This window comes from Agrilus planipennis, unplaced genomic scaffold (assembly GCF_000699045.2).
Source record: "Agrilus planipennis isolate EAB-ADULT unplaced genomic scaffold, Apla_2.0 scaffold11, whole genome shotgun sequence".
NCBI lineage: Eukaryota > Metazoa > Arthropoda > Insecta > Coleoptera > Buprestidae > Agrilus > Agrilus planipennis.
In genome coordinates, this window is record NW_020440736.1 from 554,583 (window position 1) to 567,096 (window position 12,514).

The window sequence follows — 12,514 nt, forward strand, 5'->3', positions numbered from 1 at the left end:
TGTGAGTTATATAACACTTTTCTCCAAAACTAAAAAAAAAAAAACAAAATAAAAATATACTTAATAATTTTCTTGAAATTTGAAGATACATTTTGTGTATTTGCTAGTTTTCAATTTCATGTATACAAAAAAATAATTGATTAAAATTTTTATGGTCCTTGACTTCCTTGCAAATTAACTCGCGTGTATCTTGTCCGTTTGAAATTTAATTAGGCTTAATGCAACAAATTATAGCGTATCACTAATTACTCTACGTATCGATTTGGACAATTTCTAATGACGAATCCACACCCTGGTCTCTATCCGCAAAATATTAATAAATAATTCTACAATTTACTGAATTAGAAAACTTTTCACTTGTTAATGGATTATTGTGTTATGTACTTCTTGTAAAATGTTTATTCGAAATAAAAGCTATTTAAGAACATTAGAATTCGAAACTACAGGTGTTAGTTATTTGTATTTAATTGACGATGATATAATGTAGAATTATAAATTTGCTATTTTTAAAATAGTAGGTAATGTTGACAGACGGGTATCTTTGCATGCACATTATAAGTGTGAACCGCATACAGGTACATATTAAAATTTACCTTCAGTACAGGCAATTCTTTTTAATCACAATTTTACGATTATTTATTTCAGTTGATAGTAATGTAACAAAACCGTCGTATATGTACGTACTTTGCCCTTTTTTTTTGTGACTTACAAATCACCAAAGGTTATCTTATTAATAATAATTACATATTAGTTTGTGTACTATTTATCCTAAAAAATATTTTTTTAGATTCAAAAATGTAAAAACAGAACTAAACTAAAAACATGCACATAAAAACCTAATGTATTTATAGTTATTAGGGGCGAGTTTTTTTTAATTTTAACAGCATAAATAACATATAATTTTATCATCCTTATTAATGATGTCATAAAATTATCGTCCTTGGAAGTGCATCAATTAAATAGGTACTAATATACTTAATACCGCGGGTACCTCACGTACAATGTTTGGAGCAGATTAGATACGTTATCTTTCAAAATATTTTTTTACTGTACAAAAAAATACATATAATATTCTGTTATTGTTTGGCCGTAAAAAAAAATCAATCATTAATATTACATTACGATTATACTTTAGACATAAGTTTTTCTAAGTATAAATTAAAATAAACCAATTGTTCTGTACCTAAGGTTGTTGATTTCTTCGTTAAATTTTATTTAAAAATTTCTTACACTATCAAACAACTATGCTGTACCTATATGGTACCTATTATAAAATTGACGCAAATTAAAGTATTTGTAGTAACTGATAGTAAATAGCTAAATTAGAAACAAACACTTGAACCATTCCAAAACGTAATGCAAAATAACAACTACCTATTAGTCATAGCCTTCGTTGCTACAACAACTAATCGCAAAACTGACAAAACTTATCTGTTTTTATTGTGTTTTTTTTATATTATTACAATTTAATCAAACTGCCTAGGTGTTAGTGGAAGGGAAGGGTGATACATTAGTGTCTTCGGCCCATGATCAAGTTTATCGATTTCACGAAATTTATCATATTTGTAATGTAATTTTAATTTTGGAAATCCACGCAAGTTTTCGGTTATATCTTCAATTTAAAGATATTATTCATTGTTTCTATACAGCGGATAACTTATTATCAGTATCGTCATGGTCATCAATTCATTAAATATTCATCATCAATTCAAATCCGGTTTTACAGTATGCAGATATAATATATTATATGTATTTGCAAATACAATTACTTCAAGTACGCATTCGCGATATTATTTTTATTAATTAACAAAGTTACAGAAGATATGTAATTAATATTTTAATTATTTACAGGTGCTACGACTTTGGGGCAAATGTAAATTGCACATTATCAAAATTGCCAACACTACGAACGCGTCACCAACGTGACCGACAAGAAAAAGTAAATATTATGTATAATTCCTTTCCCTACACACATATAAAGTATTCCAACATTCCATTAGCGTCCTTGTAACGCCTAAAATATCACCTTAATAACACCATACAGAATATAATAGTATACACAGAGTACCGACATGATAAGGTGTTACAGAGTTACCTCATACATTTCATTGGTGTGCGTCAATCGAACATTATTCATAGGAGAGAAGGGGGGCAAAAATAATAACATTATAATTCTGAGCAATTCGCGAATTCACACTTGCTGTTATAGGATACATACCTTACAGACTGCGAATATCTATGCAAACGATGTAATTGTTCTTAACGCAAACCAAATGAAGACAACAATAATTTAATAATACATATAATGATAGGAAACACACAGACAATTGAATGTACATATAAAGGTTTAAAAATTCAATAGCTGTTCTAAATAAATGTTTTTACATATATGCATATCTATGTTTTAGCATTTATGTACATTTTTACAGTATATCCCAAAAGGGTTATAAAAACAAATAATTAAAGAAATGCTGTTAAAAAAACAGATACAATTCAGTACGCGTGAAAGAAGTGAAACTTCTTTGGCTATCTCTATACCTTTATAACGAATAAGTAATGATTGGTGAAAGAAAAAGAGAGTACGAGAATTTTCAGGATTTATGTTTTCCAACATATTTTATCTTTAGTCCACTACAAGGAATTAGAATTGATACATAATACTCACTCTTAAATAAATATTAATTGTTGTTAAATAAACATTTACTGTAATACTCTTAGTGTAATATAACTGCACAGATATAACAAAAAAATTAATTTAGCACTACGGTATAGTAAATATACATTATACTATAACAAATGAGATGACAACTAACTGTAATACTAATAAACCTTTTTATTCTCATGGCTTATCGTTTCGCGAGACAAAACGTTGCAAAACGTGTCGTCTCATGGCTTTGTGATTTAAGTCTCCTCGAGCCTAAAGAAGTTTCACTTTAAAAATAAAAAATAGTATTCCAGAGGGACAGAAAAATTAGTTTTATATGGTCGATTTCACGCCTTAATTACTCAGTCGATCATCACGAAATGAGTTATTATTGATTAATTATGGCAAAGTAATGAAAGGTTACTTTTTGTTATACGAAAATAAAAAAGCAATTGTAATAACTTTACAAAGAGTACTTTATAGTAATCTAGAGATTTGGATTTTTATCAAATTTATTTATTATTATAACTAAGAATTGTTAAGTTTATTTTAATTTTATTTACTGTGTAAAATCCATTTTTTAACAATTATCTAGTCTAATTACGAATGTGATGGGTACTCAACAGTGACCATTTCTAATTAAATTGTAAGTGACATGAACAAGTAAATTTTGATTGTATATCATCAAAAACGGTTGCAATCTTTTCTAGCAAATAAAACAACGCTTAGTTGCGACGATGGTGCAAAATATTAAAAGTAACTTTCTATGAAAAACAAAAATTAGTATTATAAAAATTAAGTAGAACACGAACATGAGTAACAGAACTTTTCGGATTAATTTTTAATGTTTCTTTCCAACAGTAGAAAATCGCGTAGTACTTTCTAATTGCACACATAAAACTTTTTTTTAATTGATCGCGAGTATAATTTTAAATACGACTATGAAAGTTTTTGGTTGTGTACCAAATTCTCGGTAAAATAAGGAGAAAATGCACTTATATGAAAGAAATTTTTAACACTGTAGTGTATAGTAATAAATCAACAAATTTTCTGTATCAATCAACGTAGACAAGTAATACCTTTAAAAGCACATTTTCTTTAATATTAAATGAAACGAAGAAACCTTTTGTTAATTTTGAATTGATTTAAAAGTTATTTAACTTAATGGAAATGTAATTTATCGATATTTCGCAATTAAGGAAGTAGTAGGGAAACGAATTTTCATCAATTTAAAAATAAAACTATAATAATATTATGGTTGGTATAATAGAAAAATCAGTGTATTTAAATGTAATACATGATAGGTATCAGCAAATAAGTTTTCCTGAAGGTTCCGCAATTTAGCGGACCCATAATGAAACTAATTTTAGTTAAGTATTGAAAACTAATTAGGCAACTCCTGGCCTTCGTTTTTTTAGGAATTGCCTGACCCATATACTATATGTATCTACTTTACAATACTAAACAACCGATAACACTTTGCCGACATTAAAAAAACAAGTTTTAAATCCCAATTGCATAATAGTTAATATTAATACATTTATATTTTAAAAACTGTCATTTGAACTCAAAAATAATAACTGCTCTTTACCCGTGGCATATACTTTACAATTTTAATAAAATAATAAAAACAAAATTTGACGAAAACCAATAAATACCCTACCTACGGCGTTGGAAGACGATCGGGATAATCGGGCTTGTCTCTTAAGCCTATCCCTATCCCGCTGGCCGATGTTTTCCCTCGGCAAGGAGTTGACCAAAATATTTCGCAAGTGTTCAAGGGTACCGCTCAGGTCCGTGCCCTTCAAACTTAATTCTACGTCAGGTCCCATGACGTCTATTTATTTACACTGTGCACTTGAGTTGGTGCGATCTAATAAATCATTGTATTACTGCACGCGCAACGTCTTCGTGACTCAAACACCTCGTGCACTACCGCGGTTTCATTCTTTTAACAAACTTGTTCAAAGAATATGACGAAATTGTCTTGCGCACAAACTTATTAAAATATATTTGTAACAATAATCATGTATTGACGTTCACCTATCGCTAATCGCTGCGCGGACCCTGCGAAGATGATGTCCACTATTTTATTTACCCGAGTATATTTGTGTACTGCTCCTTAGTATACAAGATACATGTGTGTATTAAACTACGTGGGTGCATCTTGTAGGGTCACTTTACTTTCCAATGTTTATACGAACAAAAACTATTACAGAAAATTTTCAACTTCACGGTAACACCTACATATATATATCATACACTTTTCAACAGAAATTGTGTTTTATAATCATAATCCTGCTGTCCCAACTTTTATCTAAAAAGCCAACAGTTTAACTCGTTATCTACTTTTAATTCCTTAAAATTAAATCGGTTCTATTAATCACCTAAGTACTCGAGTAAAACATAGAAATAAAAAAAAATGGACATTACTAAGAACTAATTAATTGATTAGTACCCACTGATATTAGGCAACCAAAATAACACTAATTGTAAATGGTCAATGTCGAGCATACTATGAGCTATTGAATTTTTTACAAATTTGAGATTGATGTATTTTTACTAAACTTGAATTTTTATTTTGAAGTTTCTTTGTTGACAGATACTCAAAACTAAATTTTATTTAATCTGATCAAAAAAGTATTGCATAATTAAATACAAAAATGCCTAATTTTTTTTGCAAAAAAGACGAAATAAGGTCCTAATATATCCCTATACATAGGTATATTTTGCAAAGTATCCTATTATTTTACACCAATGTCTTTTTCCAACTTATAATATCTAATTTTGTAATTACAGTATTATTAATAAGTTTTAATGTATAAAATAAATATAGCTATGATTACGAAAAGCATTCTTTTGATAAACAAAGTTTAAATATTATTATTATTATGTTTACGTATACTTATTGTAGCGAAAATTAATTTTTGATAATAAGACCAAACGAACAGATTATTTACATTGTTGGAATACAAAAATTTCAAATCAATTATTTTTGAACTCGATTTTTACTCGATTAACAAACGTATATATATATTTTATTTTTTGAAAAATAATTAGCAGAGTTCTAAGCATAGAATTAATTAAAAGTACAGATTGGGTTGTTGTGATACGTTTTCACCTCGGCCATTCAAATAAATTTAAGGGACAAACTATGCTCAACACAGATGCACTAAATTCCGCACTTTTGCTCTATTTGTTTCTTAAAATAGACATTTTAAAAACCATGACAAGCAAGTTGAACCAACTGCTTTAAAATACTGTACGAAATCATGTACTAAGTTAATACAAGCTTGACTATTTTGTTTATATTATGTACAATTAAATTTTACGAATGAACAATTGTAAGGAAACGACTTCAAAAAAAAAAGGTTAATACTACACCCTTACCGAATGATTCAAATCACACTATCAAGATAATAAAATCAATTGTCAGTAATATGCTAAAAAAATAATCAATTTGCTCATCCTGTAAACGGAATTTGCTATTACAACGGTTTATGACTACAAAACGATTACATTGAAAAATTGATGAAATGGATACCAGTAAATTAACAGCCATAAAAAATAAATGTTGTTCATGGTGAAAACCGTAAATAATTGAATATAGGTATTTGTAAGAACAATATTGCAAATCGTTTATAGTTATCAGTAACAAGGTCTTTAGAAATAAGAAAGCTAATTGCAGCAAATATTTAACATATTACAGATTTTCTTTTGTGCTTCAATAACGCTATGCAGAAACCTTCCTTTTTAAAATGTTAGATAGAAATTTTTATATGTAAATTAATGGAAAGAAATTGAATATAAACAAGCAAAAGTTGGCATTGTTTTGCACATTTTTAAAAATAATTGACTACGTACCTCCTTTATAAAAGTAAACTTGAATTACAAGTTAGATTAGTTCAAAGGCAAATAGAACTTTTTATATTGCATAATAACTACTAGCTGCTATGTAATTTACTCCTACAGTTTTAGTAAGAAATTGTGCCACTATTACTTACTAATCTAATTTACACATTCTCATGTTTATGATTTAGTGTTACATCTTGACATCTTAAATATGTAAAACATTTTTAGTAAAGGAAAGTAAATTTAGGTATTTTATCTACAAATATAATGAGAAATTGCATCAATAGAACCACAAAAGAATGTGTGGGTACACAATTAAGCAAGAAAACGGAAATATATGAAAAAATACCAGATAATGTGACAAAACAACAATATCTTTAAGAATTAGTAATTAAAGAAATACCTAAATCATATATGTACATACTAAAGTAAATTTAATTTTTTTAAATAATTTTAACAATTCGTGAATTAATAACTTTATTATTATTAACCAGCAATTAGCAAGTTCTTCCTGAGGAGATACACGAAACCTGTAAGAGGGAGAAACCCCCCTTTAGACAGGTGTAGAAGTATTTAAATATGTATAATTCATTTACTATGTTTGTACACAACGACTAAACGAATAAAATGTGAATTTTGCAAATTTGGTGCAAATTAGAAAGAGTCATACGTTTGGCATAAGCTGAAAAGGTTGTTGTTGCCCAAGTTGTTTAGTATGCTAATATAAATTAGGTGAAATCACTGGAAATTTTAGATGACATTTACTGATAATAAATTTGTGCTAAACAGGGTTGACTATCAGCTTATGCTTTGCTGATAACATAAGTATTGAATGCAATGACAATGAAAAGTACAAACCATCGACAAAAATAGTTTTTACGTATTTTTCAAATTTAACCACACCGGTAAACGTATGCATTCCGTAAGATTACTGAACTCTGCAATGCCTAAGGGGCATTTTTAGATACGAAAATATTCAAAATACAATACCGTCATATTTTAAGATTGAACAAGACTTGTCTAGAGATTGTTGAGGCGAATAATATCAATAATCTTTCCAAGCAAATGAAGTACCACTTTTATCGTCAAGCGAGCAACAAGAATGGCACTAGTTTAATTATTTTAGCACTACCTAATTGTCGTTTAATAAAAAGCTGTTTTTTTATGTATTTGTAATAAAATAAGAACATGAACTACAGATGGTTTGGCTCTTCTTGTTATGTAATATTGCAGAACATAAAAACCTTGATTGTTAATTCCACAAAACAAGCTACATATTAGAGATGAAGGGTAAGAACATTAATATCACTGTTTAATTACCTGTGTGTTTTAACTGATCGCAGCTATTCTCTGCACTTTCTGCCATTTTGGCACACGAAAGTACCAACACTACACAATTCAGATTCACAATTACCCGCACGTAACACACTCCCACAGCATGAGATGTACGACCATAGGAAATGGAGTCCGATACAATGCTGTTCGGTTGTTTCCGCAACTTAACAAGAAATTTAAAATTAATACATTAATTTTACCTTTTTCTTAATTTATTCAAATCAGTCCGTAATTGCCTATGAGACTATTTCTTATGGAATGATGTTTACTACTTTTAAACAAACCTGCATGTAATGTACAATTCGTTAGAAACTAGATTCAGCAGTATTACCAACAACGAGAAATTGAAATTTTAAATTGACCTACCCGAAGATATTTACAGGTGCTACCCGGTTTACAATAATTATACTTCGGTTTTTGAAAACCTTTCAATATTTAAGTAATTATAAAGAAGTAACTCATTGTTAAATGAAAAATTAGAAAGCTATGCTACAAATTTGTATAAATATGTGTAAACTAATTCACGCCTTTTATAGGCAACCAACCTTGCTTCTAAGAATTTTAAACGTCTAATTAGATGAACAATAATTTTTAATTAGTTGTTGGCTATTTATTTTATAACTACTTCGTTACTTTTTTATTTCTCCAATATATTTGTAGTTCTTGTATTTGTATTTAATTTAACTATACAGCTCCCTTTATTTTACTTATTTTGCAGAAAACTACTCTGAATTACTTATTAATGTAACATTAAGTTTATAATCTTTCCTCTAAAGTAAATAATGCTAAATACTATTTTTTTAAGTTTCTATTTCAAAAATATATATATATATTGATAAAATAACATACAACATATATGAAGTTAAAACAGCAATATAAATCAATTTGAACAGATATTATTATAATTTATTTTATCAGTTGGGGGCAAACACTAAGGCTACTCTGGAAGGTATGTATACCTACAAAAGAATGTAAATTATTAAAAAATACACTTTTCACTTTACAAAGATATAGATTACATACCTGAAATGAATGTGAACGCCCAGCAAAGCCCTCATTTTGTATAAAGTACGTCATAGAGGTATCTATTCGCCCATGACCTCCAAATTGAGTGTCATCTGAGCAAAGAACAATTTTTAGAACTCCTCCATAATTAACTCCTACACGATAATCGGTAAAACTTTTAGTTGGATGGAAGTTAAAAATAAAAACAAGACCAGCTCGTTCAAATGCGATGACTTTATCATCTTCATGTTTCCAACTTACATAAGCAGGATCTTTGTGCAGCCAACCATATTTTTCCTCCAAATGATTCATTGCGGCATCCCATGCATTTAAATATTTATATTTTAAGAGCTCATCATCTACCAAATTCCACTGCCTTCTGGCATAATGATAAGAATTGTTATTTCCTTGTCTGGGAAAATCTAGCCATTCAGGATGACCAAATTCATTTCCCATAAAATTTAAATAACCTTCGCCCCCAAGAGCATGAGTGATGAGTCTTATTATTTTGTGGAGTGCTAATCCACGATCAATTATGGCAGAAGGTTCAGATATGGTACTCATGTGTGTATACATTTCTTTGTCCATCAGCCAAAAGGCAATTGTTTTATCTCCTACAAGTGCCTGATCATGAGACTCTGCATACGCAATGTTTCCTTCCATCCATCGCCTATTTGTGAGGGTATGAACGATATTTCCCATATTCCAATCGTCATCTTTTGTATCTTTAAGTAATTCAATCCATTTATCAGGAATAGCCATTGCTAGACGATAATCAAATCCAAGACAACCTGTTGAATAAATGTTATTTCAAAATTTGTTCACCAGTATACTAAAAAACTAGTCCCATAATATAGCACTTTACTTATTAGATCTATCATGGAATTTATTTCCTAAACGCAAATTCAAAATTACCTTCTGTGACAGGTCTGCAGGTTCCTGGCATTCCAGAAACATCTTCGGCTATTGTTATTGCCTCAGGATGAAATTTATGAACCATGTAGTTAGCTACCATTAAATAAACCACAGCTTCCGTGTCAACATTTAGACCAAAATATTCATCATAATGTCCACTAAATCCCTGTCCAACGCCTCTTGAATGATAAAGCATTGACGTTACACCATCAAAACGAAATCCATCAAAATGATATTCTTCTAGCCACCACCGTAAGTTTGATAGTAAAAATCTTTGCACCTCGATTTCAGAATAGTTAAATAAACGACTATCCCACAAAGGATGATTTCCCCTTGCTCCAGTATGAAAGAAGCAAGCATCAGTGCCATCAAACATATTAAGGCCATCAAGAACATTTTTGCAAGCATGTGAATGAACAACATCAAGTAAAACATATAATCCTAGTTCATGGGCTCTATCTATTAAACGTTTCAGCTGTTCAGGTGTACCATATCTACTAGATGCCGCAAAAAAACTGGTTACTTGATAACCAAAACAAGCATAATATGCATGTTCCATTATAGCCATTAACTGAATTGCATTGTAGCCTTGCTTTACTATACGAGGCAAAATATTGTCAGTAAAATTATCATAAGTTCCTACTTTAAGTTCTGAAGTGGCTATGCCCACATGGCATTCATAAATGCGGAGACTCTTTGGCCTTTGTGGTCTGGGATGTTTAAACTCATACTTCTGTACAACATAAACAAAATAATAATTAAGAAAAAGTGAAACATTAGGGTAATTTAACAGGAAGTTCTGGAGTGAGAAACTTCTTTTGTGGATGAATAAGATTGAATATTAAAAAAAGTAAATTAAACAAGTAAACTGTTTTTATTTCTATTCAACATTTAATGCTATCTTTATTTCACACTATTATCATACCTTTTTTTGCTTTCATGTTTTTTAATTTTTAAGTATTAGCCAGACTGGCAGGTTTTGTACCTGCTGCTGGATTCAAATGTTTTTTAGTTATCAATTACATTTATTCTATGTAATTTTGTATCTGGCATAAATATATAAATAAATCAAAAAATCAAATAAACATATACCTCATGTTTAGGTGGGTGCCATAATTTGTGTCTGTATATTGTACCTTCTACTTTTGGTGGTTCTACAACATAAGTTGCCCATGGTGACAAACGGTCTTCTCTACTTCCTGAATGTGTTTGTACAACTATCTATTAAAATTAAATTTAAAATTAGAATATGATAGAACAGGCAGTTTATATAATTACTTTAACTTCTGAATTGTGTGGTATTGGACAAGAACCATCTGGATTAGGGGATAAAATAAGTTCCCACTTTCCAAATTCCAATTTTTTGAAAGGCAGACTTTCTCTGTTCCAGCCATCTAAATAACAGTGACATTGAAAACAATGAAGAAACAGAAACAGAAAATAGTTAATATGTTAATTCTTAATGTGACAATAGTGAGACTTACTGAATTCTCCAGTTAAAAACAGCTGTTGAGCAGAAGGGGCCCATTCTCTACAAACAACTGAATTATCAGGCTGTACATTTATTCCAAATCTTTCGTAACTCCTTGAAAAGTTATCTAAACCTCCATCTACTTCTTCTATTTTTTCTATAGTATCTTTAAAGCACGCATACCTAAGAACAAAAGTACATAAAACAATAACAAATACATTCCTTAAACTGGCATTTCACCGAAATTATCAAATACATTTGACTATATATGGAAATTGGTATATATATTGTTTACATGCATATATATACCTAACCTTCACAATGTCATCTGCAAATTAAAAGTATTTACCGGCGTCGTATTTCTCTCTCATATGTTTTTAAATATCCATCACGTTGAAAAAGAGCCTCAATTTCAGGAACTTCAACTTCCATTGGATCCATTGACGAATATTTACCCCCCATCTTAATTGGTAAATAAAACAAGAAACAGAAAATAGAAACGTATATATGAATCGAACGATAAACCGCACTGTTCTAGCTAAATAATTGAACAATTTATTAAGTAACACCCAAGAACAAATCTGGGACAAAATAACTTTTGATATCTTTTTAAAGGTCAAATGGTATTTGATAAGAAATTAAAATATACGAAAAATATTTTTACCTTTAATTGGTATATGAATTATCTCGTACTAATCCCTCTTAAGTAGTACAAATGCAGTTTTATTGATATGCAACATAATATGCAAACATGCATAGATAATGCATATATGGCAAAATCAGCGACGACAGGTCATAAAAAGTTTTTGACCTGTTGTTCGCCTATTCAGTGAGTGGTAGCGCAAATTTGGCAAAAATTTGTAAGCAATTTACGATAGAGTTCAATTTTTAACACTAGATGGCTATATTTTAAAACGTAATATACAGGGCGATTAAAAAAAAATCCAGTGTTCAAAATAATAAATAATTTTAATATTTTTGTGTACATTACACATTGCAAAAATGTTTTATAGAAACTTTTTAGGCATTATTAAGAAATATTTTCCATATAGTATAATATATCACTCTTAAAACATTTTCTTTATTAAAAAAAGAAAAATCTGAACTTTTTTAACAATTTCAATTTAACTAAAGAATTAGTCCAGTTTTAGGAGCTGTTATATAATGTTTGTCTTTTTGATTAAATAATTATATTTTCTGGAACTGTATTTTTTAATATACTTGGGCACTGAGAGTTGATTAGTAATTTAATCAAGGACTAAAAATACTTTTCCCCATTCGGCGTTGTTGGT

At 29.4% G+C, this 12,514-nt stretch overlaps 2 protein-coding genes across 5 annotated transcripts in view; both read right to left on the reverse strand.

Moving 5' to 3' along the window:
- LOC108733801 (ensconsin) overlaps window positions 1–8,136 on the reverse strand; it is a 17,057-nt gene extending 8,921 nt beyond the window's left edge. For 3 of the 4 annotated variants that reach the window (XM_025979818.1, XM_018465115.2, XM_025979817.1), the window contains exons 1-2: window positions 8,116–8,136; window positions 7,817–7,994 (exon numbers count right to left, since the gene is read on the reverse strand). In XM_025979818.1, coding sequence (XP_025835603.1) covers window positions 7,817–7,994; window positions 8,116–8,121 — 184 coding nt within the window. In that variant the 5' untranslated portion in view covers window positions 8,122–8,136. Of the gene's footprint in view, window positions 1–4,302; window positions 4,597–7,816; window positions 7,995–8,115 lie in introns of those variants that run through there. The other variant, XM_025979819.1, reaches the window with a different exon arrangement.
- Window positions 8,137–8,678: 542 nt separating this feature from the next.
- Window positions 8,679–12,046, reverse strand: LOC108733841 (1,4-alpha-glucan-branching enzyme). Its single transcript, XM_018465178.2, has 8 exons — window positions 11,887–12,046; window positions 11,572–11,684; window positions 11,236–11,405; window positions 11,030–11,145; window positions 10,844–10,972; window positions 9,752–10,484; window positions 8,855–9,627; window positions 8,679–8,790 (listed from the first exon to the last, which is right to left on the reverse strand). Exons 2-8 carry the CDS (start codon window positions 11,682–11,684, stop codon window positions 8,746–8,748), a joined length of 2,079 nt encoding a protein of 692 aa, XP_018320680.1. The 5' UTR covers window positions 11,887–12,046; the 3' UTR covers window positions 8,679–8,745.
- Between the last annotated feature and the right edge of the window lie 468 nt (window positions 12,047–12,514).

Bases quoted from the DNA above. Each gene is read 5' to 3' on its own strand.
- LOC108733841 (XM_018465178.2), bottom strand. From the start codon at position 11,684: ATGGGGGGTAAATATTCGTCAATGGATCCAATGGAAGTTGAAGTTCCT. The intron at 9,628-9,751 runs GTAATTTTGAAT...TTTATTCAACAG, and splicing joins CTGCAGACCTGTCACAGAAG to GTTGTCTTGGATTTGATTAT. The intron at 8,791-8,854 runs GTATGTAATCTA...ATTCTTTTGTAG, and splicing joins GGCGTTCACATTCATTTCAG to GTATACATACCTTCCAGAGT.